General features: G+C 43.4%; 1 protein-coding gene across 1 annotated transcript in view; it reads left to right on the top strand.

The window, feature by feature from the left end:
• Positions 1 to 6788, top strand: part of mtnr1aa (melatonin receptor 1A a) — a 55600-nt gene extending 48812 nt beyond the window's left edge. Inside the window, exon 2 of the mRNA XM_024135957.2 lies at positions 5829 to 6788. Within this exon, the coding sequence (XP_023991725.1) occupies positions 5829 to 6697 (869 nt within the window). The 3' untranslated portion in view covers positions 6698 to 6788. The remainder of the gene's footprint in view (positions 1 to 5828) is intronic.
• Positions 6789 to 17917: the final 11129 nt, after the last annotated feature.

Genomic DNA, 17917 nt, shown 5'->3' with positions numbered 1-17917 from the left:
CCTAGATGGAACAAGTCAAAAGCACTCTCCGAAATGTCAAGAGTTAGGTAAGGGCCTCGAAATATCTGTGGTAATGTGAATCTCTTGGGACTGCAGTCGGGTTCTTTCTTCCCTCCTCTGGCACTAGTCCGCCTCGTATGGTAGCTCTTGACTCCTGTGATTTATTAACTGGTGGCAATGACAGTTCAAGTGCGGTAGCTTACTGCAGAATCAGCTTCCATTTATACTGTCTCGAATTGTAGGATTCGTTTTGTCTGTGTTGTCTTTTGTGGTYGTCTTGTGCATTCCATGGTTGCTTTGTATTGGTTCATATTTTGCTTTGTTATGTCTGCTGGTGTGAATTGGTCGATTGCCAAATGTTTACATATTGCATATAGGATAACATATTGTGTTTATATGTTCTATAAGGTTGTGTTGCTTTGTATTGATTGTAATTGCAGAATCTGCTTATGCACAGAGAGCGAGAGAGAGAGAGAATAAACCAGGCAGGCAAGCCCAAATCTACCAAATTATTCTGACTGGTTAAGGCAAGGGTTAAGGTTTGGTTTAAGGTTAAAACAGAAACAATAATAACCAGAGCATAGCACTGGGATTGAACCTGTGATCCTCGGAGCCATGTGCCTACTTGATGGTAATACATGCTCACGTTGCCTCTAGTGGATGGTATTGAAGGCGTCTCCTGACGTCCTGGGGACCTGGACAGAAYATTTAAGTAATATCTGGTGTGATCTCGCTGATACTCTACACTGCTTGCATTTCTGGGGMTGGCCATTTTCATTTCTAAGCCGTTTGTTTTATGGTCCGCTCTTGAAATAGCCTTAGTAGAGAGGAGAGAACAGATTAACTCTGGAGAGGCGGGCCTCATCATCCMYGCCTGTCACCAGCCCTCATTCATAAACACAATAYYTGCAAATCCAATAATGTCACAAAGKTTTTTGTTTGTTTGGAGCCATCATATTTTATCTTTGYTGTGCTGGTGGCAGCGGTGGAATATKTTGGGTTAATTCCAACTAGTCCCGACTAAATACCCGCCATGCCCATCTGTGACACATATCAATTTTGTAACACCATTATTGACTTAATAAGCCAGTGTTACCACATTACTTTTGTGAAAGAAACACTTGAATTATTAACCATTTTATCGATGCCCAAGTACAGAAGGTGAACGTTAAATGTGAAGTTACAATTCATGAATGTCAGATATGCATTCACCAACATCTATGTTTTACGTGCACAAGAACTGTTCATGACACTGTTCACACCCCTCTTGTTTTGCTTTTTTTAAGCTAATTCCCTGCAATTTTACACATTTATGTCTTATGTATGTTCATGTGATATCTGAGTGACTCAAAATTTACAACAAAATCAAGACATCAGATGACATGGGCTAGTTGATCAACTGGGCATTTCTGACAAGTTCTAAATAGCTCTCTCTACAATGACTGACTGGACAAGAGGAACTGATGATGCACTAGCCAATTTTGAAATTCCACCTTGTGCATTTTACTATTACAACTTTCAAGTGTACTGTAATTTGAAAGTCCAACTCAGTTCCTTTTTCATTTGTTCATCTCCCCTAGTTTGGGAACCGCTTGTAACAATGTGCGCTGAAAGTCGGGAAGCAAGTTCAGGGAGTGAGTGTTTTCATAAATAAATGAAACCAACGGGTAACACAAACAACGCACAGACATGACCCAGGAACAGAAACAATAACGCCTGGGGAAGGAACCAAAGGGAGTAACATACAGTATATTGGGAAGGTAATCAGGGTGGTGATATAGTCCAGGTGAGCTTGATGACGCGCAACGATGGTGACAGGTGTGCGCCATAACGAGCAGCCTGGTGACCTAGAGGCCGTAGAGGGAGCACACGTTCAAGTACCCCCTCTCCAACAMGCRKYTCCAGCCGCAGGACGCCGACTAAAATGACGATCCCGGGGATCAGGAGCGGACCGGTCACCTCTRCTGAGGCGCAGGAAACCTGTCARTCCGGCKGAGACACGGGAGCATGGTGACCTAGAGCGCCGGAGAGAGAGCATACGTGATGGTACCCCCTCCCCGGCGCATTCAGCTCCAGCCACAGGACGTCGAGGATACCGGGGATCAGGATCGGACCGGTCACCCCTGCTGATGCCCGGGAACTTGTCTCTGGCTGGGGCGTGGGAACCTGACAGACCGGCTGAGGCATGAGAGCCTGACGAGCTGGAGGAAGCAGGGGAGCCTGGCGATCCAGCTGAGGCATGAGAGCCTGACAAGCCGGTGGAGGTAGGGGAGACTGGCGATCTGACTGAGGCATGAGAGCCTGTAGCGGCTCCCGGACCCGACGTCATTCCCACTGACACACAAAACAAAAAAACACTCCCTGATGCTTCCCTTAGGTGAGGCGTTATTCTGTAACAATGTGCGCTGAGAGTCTGGAAGCAAGTTCAGGGAGTGAGTGTTTTAATAAATAAATGAAACTAACACGTAACACAAATAACGCACAGACATGACCCAGGAACAATGACGCCTGGGGAAGGAACCAAAGGGAGTGACATATATAGGGAAGGTAATCAGGGAGGTGATGGAGTCCAGGTGAGTCTGATGACGTGCAAGTGAGCATAACGATGGTGATAGGTGTGCGCCATAACGAGCAGCGTGGTGACCTAGAGGGAGCACACTTGACACCGCTGCCATACATTATCATAGATGACTTTTTAACAGCTAGCTAGCCCATGCATAATACAGTGCCAGGGGTAATAGAGTTAGGGCCCTTGTAACCTTCTCCGCTTACTGACACTTCGACCTTGGTGCCTCGCTGRCCCTCAAGTTGCGGAGTTTACACTTGGACTCTAGGCGTTAAAGTTCCCACCTCATTAGCGGAGCGTAACCGCGAGGCTACAGTTGGCCGCCGCTGACGTGCTTGGACTCACTCTGACTCGCTCTACCTGCCGTCCTTAAAAAAGGGCATGTCGCTCGAGGTATTGAAGGTATCTTAATCATGCTGCTCCATTGCAAAAATGTATCTCCACTGCCTGCCAAAGAAAAAGACCAGAGGGGATTCCCTCATGCATAAATCCTTATCAAAGTTGATGAGTGAATGAAAATGAATGWAAGTGAATGAAAATGTATCTCCCCTTAAGCTAAATTAATACTTTGAGTGGTGTGTCAATCACCGGGTCTAGCCTCCACGGTGACAAGAGCTGATAGAAGCCAGGCCTCAGGGCACTTGAAAGCCAGCCGAGCTGCCTGTAGGGCTCTGTCTCACAACCTTGTCAAGGTCTAGGCTCTGTATTGACACTCCAAGCAGCTCAAATAGTCTAAACCCTGGCCCCAGCTTTGCTTTAGCGAGTCYCACGTTGAGGGGTAGTGCAATCCTGGTCTTATAGGTCTTAAAGACAAACTCCTCGACCCTTACTGTCTCCACCCGTAAGCTCTCAGCACATAGCTTGAGAAACATCTCTTTGTTTTAGCCGCCAGGCCTTTTGTTAAGTCCCTTCGTCCTGCTAATCGTGACAATAGCACGTGCACATCATCCTCTTACAGAGGGCTCCTGGATGACAGATCCAGGAGGACGTAGCTTAATTCAATGCAGGAAAGGTCTTCGGCCATGAAAGAATGTCTGGTATGCTMCGKGGGGGGGGGGGGGGGGGAMARAAAGAGAGGGAAGGCGCCGGGCAGACCTGGGTTTTGTTGTGCTTCTGTGTCTGTGCCACCGGCGTCCCGGAGAGACTGACACATTTCCCAGAGGCGTCTGGGAACTGATCTGTGTGATAGATCGTAGCTGGAAGTCAAGGAGTGATGTGTGTGGAAAGACGATACTTCAACGCTATTGCAATGTTTTGCTGAGTCGTTGTAGCGATGTTGTAGAAGCGTAGTACTATGCTGTCTTAATGTTTAGCTCACATCTGACACACGAGGAACTCGTCACTAACAGGACCAGGTTTATGACACACACACACACACAGTACTGTAGGTACTGTAAAGCTGTTAACTGACTGCTTGAGTAAATTTGAGCTTTTCCTTTGACGCATACAATTTCACCCTTCAGAAGATCTGCCGGGCAAACGCGGAGAAAAATACTGACTTTGCATAATTAAAGCAAACTTGGAACTAACTAGCGTGCTTGCGTGTGTTTTTGCGTGTGCAAGCCTGAGTGTGACCGTGTCAGAATATAATCGTCCTCCTTCTCCTTCTCTGTGTGAAGTGGCATGTCATGCACTCACTTCACTTGAAAAAGGGTCTGTAAAGCCCTTTCCTGCAGTCAATGACCAAAAGCACCCACTTTTTCCTCATCGGTGGAAAGTTATAAATTTAATTTCATAATTAATAAAGATGATAAAAAATAAAACATATGATGTTTCTATGTCAAATGGTTTTGTTATATTTCAATCTTCTGTGGTGTATATAAAGTGAAATATTGGGATGCAAACTCAAAGTTGAATACATTTCAACTGTATATCTGCCATGGTACAGGTGTCTTCTTTTTTGTTGTCRCCCATAACCATGTGTGTGAGGTGTATACTTGTGTTTCAAAGTAGATTTGTTTAAGACTACCAAGAAACTATGACCCTGATTTAGCCCACTGCAGTAAATGGTTAAAAMACATCTTCTCATTTAGAAAACAKCCTATGTGGCATCCATATGAGTCAGAAACATTTATTCTACTGTCATAACTGACTACGAAGTRTAAATAGGATAATTCTGGTCATACAGTCAGTCTTGTCCAAAATGTATTTTTTGTGARACTTGTGGTAGTCGTGACTKCATCACAACGTAAATGTTAGGTTGGTTTCAAACGTTTAATCCTGTCCACATGCCCACAGCTGGCAGCACACAAGTAATTATGGATTCAGTGCAGGTGCACGCTAGAGACGGAAGATGAAGCGAGACACCACACTTGCTGTTTATTTTGTAAAATGTTTTGGTTCAATGAAAGTCATTGAACTAAGTAGACCAGACCCAGCTGCTATTGCATTGGTGTCTATGGGAGACACACCCAATTAAGTAGACCGGAACGTCATTTATTTTTTCAATAGCTAAYGGCCTGGGTCAACTATCTTCATTTATCCACCATCTTTGCTGCACGCGACCCAATCGTAATGTCTGTGGTAAATGTGGGTTGACTTTGGATATCCTTATGGGGCTAGTTAGGGACCATCAGTAAATTACACATTATACTTGGAGAATATGTTAAAATTCCAGTAGCTCTAAATTTCAATGACTTAAAAACCTAAAAACAACTATAAATTGTAGAAATTCATATACAAATATTGAAAGAATTTAATGAGAACCTAAAGGTGTGCAACATGAAAATATTGTCTCATTGACATTGTGTAATTTATTGATGGTCCCTAACTAAGAAAGAAACACACACACACACAATGACATTCACACACTGACATTCACACACTGACATTCACACACTGACATGCACATTTACACAAGCATATGCAGATTCAAAGGCATTGTTTTTCTCTCATCATAAGCACCTAGTTGTCAAAGTAGTAGCCTTGAAGCAGATTGCTGTGTAGTGAGAGGTATGCAAAATGCTAAATGTAAATAAATGAGTCAACCCTCGCTGGCTGAAAGAACCGAAACACAATTACCTGTCCGTCCATTCAGCCACTTATTCAGTGACATTAACATTGTGTTTGTCTTGATGACTTTGATTGTGCTCATTGTGAAAGGATAGAATATTTACTAATTGCCATGGTCTTTGTTTTCTTTCTCCTTATCTATATGTTCTTTCTCTATCTCTCTCTATGCTCTCTCTCTATGCGCTCTCTTTCTCTCTCCCTCTCTCTCTATGCTCTCAATCTCTCTCTCTCTCTCTCTCTGTGTCTCCAGGCAACATCTTTGTGGTAAGCCTGGCCGTGGCCGACCTGGTGGTGGCCATCTACCCCTACCCTCTGGTCCTCTCCTCCATCTTCCACAAAGGCTGGAACCTGGGCTATGTCCACTGCCAGATCAGCGGTTTTCTCATGGGCGTCAGCGTCATTGGCTCCATCTTCAACATCACCGGCATTGCCATCAACCGCTACTGTTATATATGTCACAGCCTTAAGTACGACAAGCTGTACAGTGACAAGAACTCAGTGTGTTACGTCCTACTCATCTGGGCGTTGACCATTGTGGCCATCGTGCCGAATCTCTTCGTGGGTTCGTTGCAGTATGACCCCAGGGTGTATTCGTGTACGTTCGAGCAGTCGGCRAGTTCGGCGTACACCATCGCCGTGGTCTTCTTCCACTTCATCCTACCGATCATGATCGTCACCTACTGCTACCTGAGGATCTGGATCCTGGTCATTCAAGTTAGGCGACGGGTCAAACCGGACAATAGACCGAAACTGACGCCAAACGACGTGAGGAACTTCGTGACTATGTTCGTGGTGTTTGTGCTGTTCGCCGTGTGCTGGGCACCGCTCAACTTCATCGGGCTGGCGGTGGCCATCAACCCAGAGGTGGTCGTGCCTCTCATCCCCGAGTGGCTCTTCGTGGCGAGCTACTTCATGGCCTACTTCAACAGCTGCCTTAATGCCATCGTGTACGGGATGCTCAACCAGAACTTCCGACGCGAGTACAAGCGCATCGTGGTGTCGGTGTGCACGGCGCGAATCTTCTTCCACGGCAGCTCCAACGACGCGGCCGAGCGGTTCAAGAGCAAGCCGTCGCCGCTCATCACCAACAACAACCAAGTCAAGGTGGAGTCGGTGTGAGAGGACCAGCTGGTCCCAGTGCCCTCCCTACCCCTCCCCCATGGCGCGAACCCTTCGATGTCTATACATCTGTAAAGTGGAAACAAGCAATATGGCGGAAGCTCAAGCTTCACCATTTCGCTCCTTGTACCTATCCAGTACACTGCAGATCTATAAACATCGGAGGGGTTAAGGAGCCCAGGGGAARGGGTAGGGAGCGATTTGGGACTGGGTGATACTAACACACAGACACACACATGAACAAAGGGGGAGGGGGGATTAAGGGAACCAATGTGACATAAAGAGTTAAATTAGTTTAAAAAATACAAGTGAATGGAGAACAATTACCAAATACAAAAACAAAAAAGCTTCCACTTTCTGAACCGTCCGTGATCTGTGCTATCTTCACCTCTATACAATCAAAGCGAAATGGGGAAAATGTATCTTTGTCTTGCAAAAATCACTTTTGTTAGTTTTTTCGATACYTAAAAAATATATAATGTACTTTTGTTTTCATGTTTACAGTGATGATAACAGTGACACTATGTAAGACATATTATATGTTTTTATTTTGTATGAAGTATATGTTATATAGATATACAAGAATATATATCAGGTTCATTTCACCAACATCGATAATCCGATGAAAGAAAATGACTAATGTTCCAAAATTCCTGTAATTTCTCAAAAATTCCAACCAAGATTTATGGAAAACTGGGAACATTTGTGGAGTTACCTGAATTTTGCAAACCTACAAATGACAAATATATCATGCCATGAAAGACAGAACATTTCTGCAATGTCTGGTCACAAACATAACCAAAAGTGTTTTACAGATTTTACCGAATGTTAATGATCATTTTTGTTGGGGTGTGACACTGTTACACTCCTTCCTTTGGAGGRGGAAGCAATATGTTTGGGGATTGYTGCTGTTTCACGATGCCCTGCGGAACTGTTCCCATCATTCGGTGGAATAAATATGTTTGTAAGTATGGGATTTCTTTCTCCCTCACTTCTTATTCCCTTTCTGTCTCTTTCTCGCTCTCTCTATCTCTGTGAGCTCTTTGTATGCATGGATCTGAAGAATCGTTCATATGCAAAATAAAGGTTCAGATACAGACATGGGTGCTCCTATTTCAGTACAACACAACAGAACACGAGCACACACATATTGCAGTTCAGTTTGTTCAAATCCAATGTAATCTTTCTTTTAGATATTTTCTTGGAAAGTTATTTAGTTATACATCAGGAAATATACTTAGTAAAGACAGTTGGGTAAAATCGGCCCAGAAGTGGCTCTCTTCTGGGGGGTCGGAACTGATTGAATCGGCCCGGAATTGTGTGTCGTTCTCAGCCCGGAATCAAAATGAATGACTGCCCAGAATCCGTTTCCATCTGCCGGAATTCAGCCGGCTTTGCCGGCATTTTACCAGAATCCACCCAGAAGCGGCCCAATGCAATTAAAAAAAAAATTATACAAAATTACCCGATTTAGACATTTTAAATATTAAGATTATACATTTTATACATACAAATTATACTCATCCACAAAAAAACATTTTGTGTCAGAGGAAACACCATACACCTGGTGACCGCCTGGCCCGCCACAGGAGTCGCTACTGCGTGATGGGGCAAGGACATCCCGACCAGCCAAACCCTCCCCTAACTCGGACGACGCTGGGCCAATTGTGCGTCGCCTCATGGATCTCGAACCAGCATCTGTAGCAACGCAATTTGTACTGTGATGCAGTGTCTTAGACCTCTGCAACAGTYGGGAGGCTCCATCCACAATGTTTGATGCTTATCAATTGCCTTCCACAAAGTATCAAAATACTAAAATACTACACAGGACTCTTAAAGAATTTCATTTAAATGTTCATTGTATTTTTTGATCACAAACACAATTAGAAAATATAGAAAAATAAATAATGAAATGTTAATTACAATAAAAGTCAGAAGTTTACATACACTTAGGTTGGAGTCATTAAATCTCGTTTTTCAAYCACTCCACACATTTCTTGTTAGCAAACTATAGTTTTGGCAAGTCGGTTAGSACATCTWCTTTGTGCACAACACAAGTAATGTTTTTCAACAATTGTTGACAGACAGATTATTTCACTTATAATTCAATGTATCACAATTCCAGTGGGTCAGAAGTTTACATACACTAAGTTGACTGTGCCTTTAAACAGCTTGGAAAATTCCAGAAAATTATGTCATGGCTTTAGAAGCTTCTGATAGGCTAATTGACATCATATTTGGTTTCGAATAGCGGAGTGTACCTGTGGATGTATTTCGAAGGCCCACCTATAAACCAGTGACTCTTTGCTTGACATCATGGGAAATCAAAAGAAAATAGCCAAGACCTCAGGAAAGAAATTGTAGATCTCCACAAGTCTGGTTCATCCTTGGACAATTTCCAAACGCCTGACGGTACCACGTTCATCTGTACAAACAGATAGTGTGCAAGTATAAACACCATGGGACCACGCAGCTGTGCATACCGCTCAGGAAGAGATCAATCCAGAACAACAGCAAAGGACCTTGTGAAGATGCTGGAGGAAACAGGTACAAAGTCTCTACATCCACCAGTAAACGAGTCCTATATCGACATAACCTGATATCCGCTCATCAAGGAAGAAGCCACTGCTCCAAAACCGCCATTAAAAAGCCAGACTACGGTTTGCAACTGCACATGGGACAAAGATCATACTTTTTGGAGAATGTCTCGTCTTGATAAACAAAAAATAGAAACTGTTTGGCCATAATAACCATTGTTATGTTTGAATAAAAAAGATGCTTGCACAGCCGAAGAACACCATGCTAACCGTGAAGCACAGGGGTGCAGCATCATGTTGTGGGGTGCTTTGCAGCAGGGGGTGCACTTCACAAAATAGATGGCATCATGAGGGGATGAAAATTATGTGTGAATATTTTGAGCAACATCTCAAGACATCAGTCAGGAAGTTAAAGCTTTCGCAGAGTGGGGTCTTACAAATGGACAATGACCCCAAAGTTGTGGCAAAATGGCTTAAGGACAACAAATCCTTTGTGGCATCACAAAGCCCTGACCTCAAGCCTATAGAACATTTGTGTGGGCAGAACTGAAAAAGCATGTGCGAGAAGGAGCTACAAACCTGACTCAGTTACACCAGCTCTGTCAGGAGGAATTGGCTAAATTCACCCAACTTATTGTGGGAAGCTTGTGGAAGAGCCTCCCGCGAAAAGTTTACCCAATTTAAACAGATAGTGTAAAGGCATCCTAGCGTCAAATACTTATTGACTGTTAAGTTATTTTATTGAGTGTATATGCTAAAACTTCTGACGCACTGGGAAATGTCGATGAAAGAATCAGAGTGTCTGAGAATAAAATCATTCTCTCTAACTATTATTTCTGCACATGTTTCACATTCTTAAAATAAGGTGGTCGATCGCGCTAACTTGACCTAAGACAGCACAATTGCTTACGAGATGTAAATGTCAGGAATTGTGAAAAACTGAGTTTAAATGTATTTGGCTAAGGTGTATGTAAACTTCCGACTTCAACTCTGTATATAAAGCAGCCTGTGTAATCATCTGAGTGTTACCCCAATCGCCCCGATCCCCAAGTAATACATTTGGGCCAGAAAACTCACACTGGATTCGGCCCGAGTTCAATCCCCACATCCTAGCCATAAGTAATACTGCCGAAGGCGGCCCAGACTCGGGCCACATGATGTCGGCTGAGTCTGACTCTCAGCCCAGTGCCCCGACTCTCAGCCGGAATCGKCCCAGATCCACTGTGCTAGCTGGGCACAGACACAAACTGAAGGGTCATTACGATAATGGATATGCTCATTTGTTGTGATTGATAATATTTAAAMGTGTGCCTTCATGAATTACATTRACAAAAATTATTACACTAATTTCCATGACTTTTCATGACCTTATAGAAACCCTCRTTGACAACTTGGAACAGCGCATCATGCGCAATCAGGCTGGTGCATTTTCAATCTGCGCAATCTCGAACAGCCTGCTGTCCCGCACAGATTTACAGATAAATAAACTTCAACAAAGCGGATTCATGAAATKAATACCCGCTTTCAATTGCTATCCCGTCATCATTCCGGTTTGATCAAWCTTTTTATTTGCATGTCAATCTGGGCCGGCTATAGTCTACTTTGTCTTGTAGTGACAAGTATTGCCTTTGTTTAAGGACGAATGACATAGGCACCTCGATTGTGCGTGACTCGGCCCGTTGTCCTTGTTATTGCCTAACGTGTGTGGGCAGCGGGGTTAGTGGGCCACCACAATTGCACTGGTTGCGAAAAGCTGAACTGTGCTTTTGACATCCACTTTGTTTACATACGGACTCTGTGTTGTAGATCCTAGTGCCAAAAGAGGTTATAAGTCTGCAGGAAGGGACCAGAATACTGTATAATTATGTTTGAGCAGGGCGTTTTTTATATTTGCTCCTGGCTCTGTCCTGCCTGTTTTTTTCAGTGAGCGTCTGTCCACCTCGGGAGGCCAGGGAGAAGGGGGTGAAGTGAACCGCAGGTGACTGACCATGCTGACCTGATTGTGGGATGACTGCTGGGTGGCTTGGCCCTGACTCTGGATCAAATCTTCCCCTGGCTGGTGTTCATCAGGCACAGAATGGAAGAACATGGACTGAAAAAGGAAGGAACTAGCTGGTCTATTAGGAAATGCTCGTCTGCATTTTCCGTTGCAAAATGTGTTTACAATTTTCTGTTGCGGGCCCTAATGAACATGACCCTGGTCGGTTCTGGTTGGTCCCTGGTGGGTGGAGTGTTCGTCGTGGTGAGTCGAGACAAAATAAATGTGTGATGATCTCACCACCAACCTGGGCCTCATTTCCCAGTATTTCAATTAGCCCCGCTAAGCTCATTGTTAGATCCCAGTTCAAATGCGTCACTCGCATCCGTACTGTTTCCCAATAACCAAGGTTGCGCTGGCGCTGAATCAGTCACAGAATGCGGTAACTCTCTCCCTTTGGATGACAATGCATTTCTTGAACATAAGTAGAACATGTATAGACTTTATCATGAGATATTAATTAAGACTCCTTGTTGTTATTCATGTTGTACTTTGTGATCATTGTAAAAACCATTGAATACAGGACTACCAGCCCCTTATATCAGGACAATATGAAGTTTGATCAAACAGTATGGCATTTTTTACATTGTCCGGCTGCTCACTTGCCTTTGATGCTTCTCAGCCAGGTTTCAACTCCCTCCATCTGGTACATAAGTTATTAGGCCTTGTCCGAGTCAGAACAGAATCTCCTGTACTCCCCCCAGACAGGATGCTAGTTTGACGCAGGGCCTTACCCCCAATTATGGAACAATCGCTCCGCCATTACCTGCTTGCTAAAACTCAAATCAAATCAAATTGTCACATACACATGGTTAGCAGATGTTAATGCGAGTGTAGCGAAATGCTTGTGCTTCTAGTTCCGACAATGCAGTAATAACCAACGAGTAATCTAACCTAACAATTTCACAACAACTACCTTATACACACAAGTGTAAAGGAATGAAGAATATGTACATAAAAATATATAAATGGTGATGGTACAAACGCATAGGCAAGATGCGCTAGATGGTGTATCGAGTTTACAGCTGGATACAGTCATGACTGGATGAGTAATGTGGTTATGTTAACATATAATGTGGCATTGTTTAAAGTGGCTAGTGATAAATTTTTTCATACATATTTTTACACTTTGTTGAAGTATGGGGGAGTTGAGTCAGTATGTTGGCAGCAGCAACTCCAATGTTATTGGTGGCTGTTTAACGTCTGATGGCCGATGACATAGATAGCTGTTCTTTCCTCTCTCGGTTCCCTGATTGCATGCAACCTGTACTGACCTGCCTGATCTGATGATTATCGGGTCGTGAACAGGCAGTGGCTCGGTGGTTGTTGTCCTTGATGCTTTATGTTTTCTGTGCCACATCGGTGGTGTAAGGTGTCCTGGAGGGCAGGTAGTTGCCCCCGTGATGCGTGTGGCAGACCCACTACCCTTGAGAGCCTACGGTTGTGGGCGGAGCAGTGCCGTACCAGGCCGGTGATTACAGCCCGACAGGATGCTCCGTTGTGCATCTGTAACAGTTTGTAGTCTTTTGTGACAAGCCGAGATTTCTCAGCTCCTTAAGGTTGAAAGGCGCTGCTGCGCCTTCCACCATGACTGTCGTGTGCTGCGGTGGACCAATTCAGTTTGTCCGGGATGTGAGCCGAGAACTTAAAAAACTATCCCTCTCCACTACTGTCCCGCCATGTGGATAGGGGCGTGCGTGCCCTCTGCGGTGTTTCCTGAATGTCCACGATTCATCTTCCTTTGTTTGTTGACGTTGAGCTGTGAGGTTATTTTTCCTGACACCACACTCCCGAGGCCCTCACCTCCTCCCCTCTAGGCCGTTCTCGTCGTTGTTGGGTATCAAGCCTACCATGTGTCTGCGTATCGGTCTGCCCAACTTTTGAGTTGAGTGGAGGCCGTGCATGGCCACGCAGTCTTGCGAGTGAACAGGAGTACAGAGAGGGCCAGAACGCACACCTTGGTGGGTTCCATGTGTTTGAGGCATCAGCGGAATGGGGATGTCTGTTACCTACCCTCACCACCTGGGGCGGCCCGTCAGGAAGTCCAGTACCCAGTTGCACAGAGCGGGGTCGAGACCCAGGGTCTCAAGCTTGATGACGAGTTTGGAGGGTACTAGGTGTTTAATGCTGAGCGCTGTAGTCGATGAACAGCATTCTCACATAGGTATTCCTCTTGTCCAGATGGTTAGGGCAATGTGCCGGTGGTTGTGATTGCGTCGTCTGTGCCCTTGGGCGGTAAGCAAATTGGAGTGGGTCTAGGGTGTCAGGTAGGGTGGAGGTGATATGTGCCTTGACTAGTCTCTCAAAGCACTTCATGATGACGGAAGTGAGTGCTACGGGTGTGGTAGTCGTTTAGCTCAGTTACCTTAGCTTTCTTGGGACAGGAACATGGTGGCCCTCTTGAAGCATGTTGGAAGAGCGACTGGATAAGGATTGATTGAATATGTCCGTAAAACACCAGCCAGCTGGTCTGCACATGCTCTGACGACGCGGCTGGGGATGCCGTCTGGGCCTGCAGCCTTGCGAGGTTAACACGTTTAAATGTTTTACTCACGTAGGCTGCAGTGAAGGAGAGTCCGCAGGTTTTGGTAGCGGGCCGTGTCAGTGGCATTGTATTGTCCTCAAAGCGGGCAAAGAATTGTTAGTCTGTCTGGGAAGAACATCCTGGTCGCGACGGGGCTGGTTTTCTTTTTGTAATCCGTGATTGACTGTTGACCCTGCCACATACCTCTCGTGTCTGAGCGTTGAATGCGACTCTACTTTGTCTTATTACTGGCAGCTTAGCTTGTTTGATTGCCTTGCGGAGGAATGATAGGCCTTACACCTGTTTTGTCTCGGCGATGTTGCAGTCACCTTGCCCTGATTAAAAGCAGTGGTTCGCGCATTCAGTTTCGCGCGAATGCTGCTATCAATCCACGGTTTCTGGTTTGGGAATGTTTTAATAGTTGCTGTGGGTACGACATCGCCGATGCACTTGCTAATAAATGTGCTCACCGAATCAGCGTATTCGTCAATGTTGTTGTTTGACGCAATGCGGAACATATCCCAGTCCACGTGATCGAAGCAATCTTGAAGCGTGGAATCAGATTGGTCGGACCAGCGTTGAACAGACCTGAGCGCGGGAGCTTCCCGTTTTAGTTACTCTAAAGGTTTATGTGACAAAACATGCTGTTTTGTGTTTAGTGTAGGAAATAAGTATACCGTCTAAACTGCTGTGAAATATATTTTCAAGCTGGTGTACAAAACCAAAAGTAAAAAGATGCAAACACTGAACTTGAGGGGGAATACATAGAAATAGCACACACAGAATGGATCGACCACATATCAGACGTGCTTTCAGTGAGAATCAGTGACAGATCTATAACATACATTTCTATGTGAATTCTGTCAGGTCACGCACACAGCTACATACGTCATCTTTATTGCTGAATGGCAAGCAGAGAGGCTTCAGGTCCCATTTTCTTCAGTATGACTCCACCAGTGATCAAACCCCTGACCTTCCATTCTCAGGGCATGCAGTCTAACCGCACGGCAACTGATTTGGAATCAGGTGCTGCTCTGCAAATCAAACTCACCTCTGAAAGCGCAACCTGAAAAGCCATAGTCGTAAACTGTTTAGTGTCTTATATCTGAGAAATATAAGACACTAAACAGTCTCCATACATTTTTTTCAACTGGTATTGGGGAACCTTCAGATGAGTCTTGTGGCCACCAACATGTACGTGTTCGTGAGAATCTCACCTTTCCACAGAGGGGTCATATTAGTGTGTAGCCCAAACTGTTTGGTCGCTGCAGACAGAAGTTGGCAGATCAGCTGTACCATCTTCAGATGAGTCACCTTACACTTCTGGAGGTCGTAGAGCAAAACGGAGAACACCATCGTGAGTCTCCATCTTTCTATCTTTCCATTTCCGAACCGCTGGGATGCGACACACAATTTTTGTGAGAAGACCGAATTTCGGGAGTTCTCATGGACTGACAAACACCGCTCTAGCTCTGTCACCTTTCACCGCAGATGCGGAAGTGCGACATAGGCGGCTGTGGTGGATTGAGACACATCCAATGCAAAAAATGTAGATATAGTCTACACATTAATAACTGATATGTTGGATTCACATCTCCATTTCAAYAAAATATCAAAGTTAGGACTAAGTCAAAGRACTAAATCAATTGCACTTTAAATAAAGTTTGATTTGATTTAGTCCTTTGATATTTGGTTGAGATGGAGACGTGAATCCAACATATCAATTATTAATTTGTAGACAAACTGGAATTAAAGCCATWCTAAGTCARTGGCACAAACGTAACTAACCAAGCAGAAGATACATCTTCAAATGGTGATATCTGGTTGCGTTGACAACCAAACACAATTCAATATAATTTTGAAATCCAATAAATAGCCTATTAACTTGTCGCCAAGTTAAMAAATTATATGTTGGATTCACGTCTCCAATTTAACCAAAAAGAGTTTAGTTCAAGAATGCGATTAATCCAGTGGCTCAGATGGACCCATCCAAGCAGCAGATACATCTCCTTTAAATCTTTATATTTGGTTGCATTGCATTTTATTACTTTTGTAATGCAAGATAGAGCTATCTTACAAAATAATGTAATATTCAAACTTAAAATCAGTAACACATCCATGTCAAAAAAGTTTAGGTTACTTYTAATGTAATCATATAAAGCATGCACGTTCAAGATAGCATGCATCGGTCATCGCAGATCTTCACAATTGCTGTAATAATCTGTGCATACTCTCGAATCGTAATGGTCACTTGGACCATGTACTTTTAATGTAATCTCAACTGCARTCCAGGTAATCTGATTCTACTATTAGATGAAGCACAGTTTTTATTTTATATAACCTTTGTTATATAGGCAAGTCAGTTAAGAACAAATTCTTATTTACAATGACAGCCTTGGAACAGTGGGTTAACTGCCTTGTTCAGGGGCAGAACAACAGATTTTTACCTTGTCAGCTCAGGGATTCAATCTTGCAACCTTTCAGTTACTGGCCCAACGCTTTTACCACTAAGCTACCTGCCGCCCCAGTGATATAACATGAATCTGCTTTATAAATAAACTAAATATCTGACATTGTATTCCCATTTGAACTTTGCTGTGCTTTTAAATGGTTGAAAGTGCAGTAGTAGACATTTGGGTGAAAACTAAAACATTGGAATTTGGTTATGCTTTTAGGTTGAAAGCATAGTGATAACACATTGGAAATTCAACTACCTTTGGCTGTCTTTTTGAGTTGGTGAATATAGGTTGTGGCTGGGCTGGGTCGAGAGAGAGATCCCCCCCACACACTGATTAGCATAGCTAGCATAGCTTCACAAGTAGATAGTAGCATCTAAATATCATTAAATCAAAAGTCCAAGACACCAGATGAAAGATACAGATCTTGTGAATAAACCATCATTTCTGTTTTTTAAAATGTTTTACAGGGAAGACACAATATGTAAATCTATTAGCTAACCACGTTAGCAAAAGACACCACTTTTTTTACTCCACCAGTTTTTTACTCCATCAGTAGCTATCACAAATTCGGCCAAATAAAGATATAAATAGCCACTAACCAAGAAAAACCTCATCAGATGACAGTCTGATAACATATTTATGGTATAGGATAGGTTTTGTTAAGAAAAAGTGCATATTTCAGGTAGAAATCACAGTTTACAATTGCACCGACCATCACAACTCGACTAGAATTACTACAGAGAGCAACGTGTATGACCAATTTACTCATCATAAAACATTTCATAAAAATAGACAAAGCATAGCAATGGAAAGACCCAGATCTTGTGATTTCAGACAATATTTCAGATTTTCTAAGCGTTTTACAGCGAAAACACAATAAATCGATAAGTTAGCATACCACATGTGCAAACGTTACCAGAGCATCGATTCAAGCCAAAGAGAGCTATAACGTAATCTCGCCAAATATATTAATTTTTTCACTAACCTTCTCAGAATTCTTCCGATGACACTCCTGTAACATCATTTTACAACATACATATAGAGTTTGTTCGAAAATGTGCATATTTAGCCATACAAAACCGTGGTTATACAATGAAAATAGTAGCAAATCAAGCCTCAAAATGTCGGACGTCATCTTTCAGAGTGATCTAGTTTAATCGAAAGCTAATCATATACTTGACTAAAAATACAGGGTTGACAGGAATCGAAAGACAAATTAGTTCTTAATGCAACCGCTGATTTACATTTCTAAAATTATCCTTACTGTGCAATACAGGTTCGCCAAGTGAAGCGATAACAAACAAAATGGCGGATTATGCGTTTAAAATATTTCGACAGAACAACGATTTATCATATTAAATATTTCTTACTATGAGGTGATTTTCCATCAGATTCTTGGGCAATGTATCCTTTCTTGGGTCTAATCTTCTTTTGGTCGATAGATGTCCTCTGTCCTTCGAAATGTCCACTAACATCGACCGAGACCCCGAAACGTGCCCAAAGCTTCAAAGTGCACGACAAAGAAATTCCTCAAAATCGCACTAAACGGATATAAATTGCTATAAAACGGTTCAAATTAACTACATTATGATGTTTTTAACAACTATAACGACTAAAAACATGACCGGAGAAATATTACTGGCTAAACAACCATTTGGAAGG

This window comes from Salvelinus sp. IW2-2015, unplaced genomic scaffold, assembly GCF_002910315.2.
Source record: "Salvelinus sp. IW2-2015 unplaced genomic scaffold, ASM291031v2 Un_scaffold691, whole genome shotgun sequence".
In the NCBI taxonomy this organism is placed as follows: Eukaryota; Metazoa; Chordata; class Actinopteri; order Salmoniformes; family Salmonidae; genus Salvelinus; species Salvelinus sp. IW2-2015.
The sequence above is the reverse complement of the archived record's forward strand: the minus strand, read 5'-3'. Positions and strand labels throughout refer to the sequence as shown.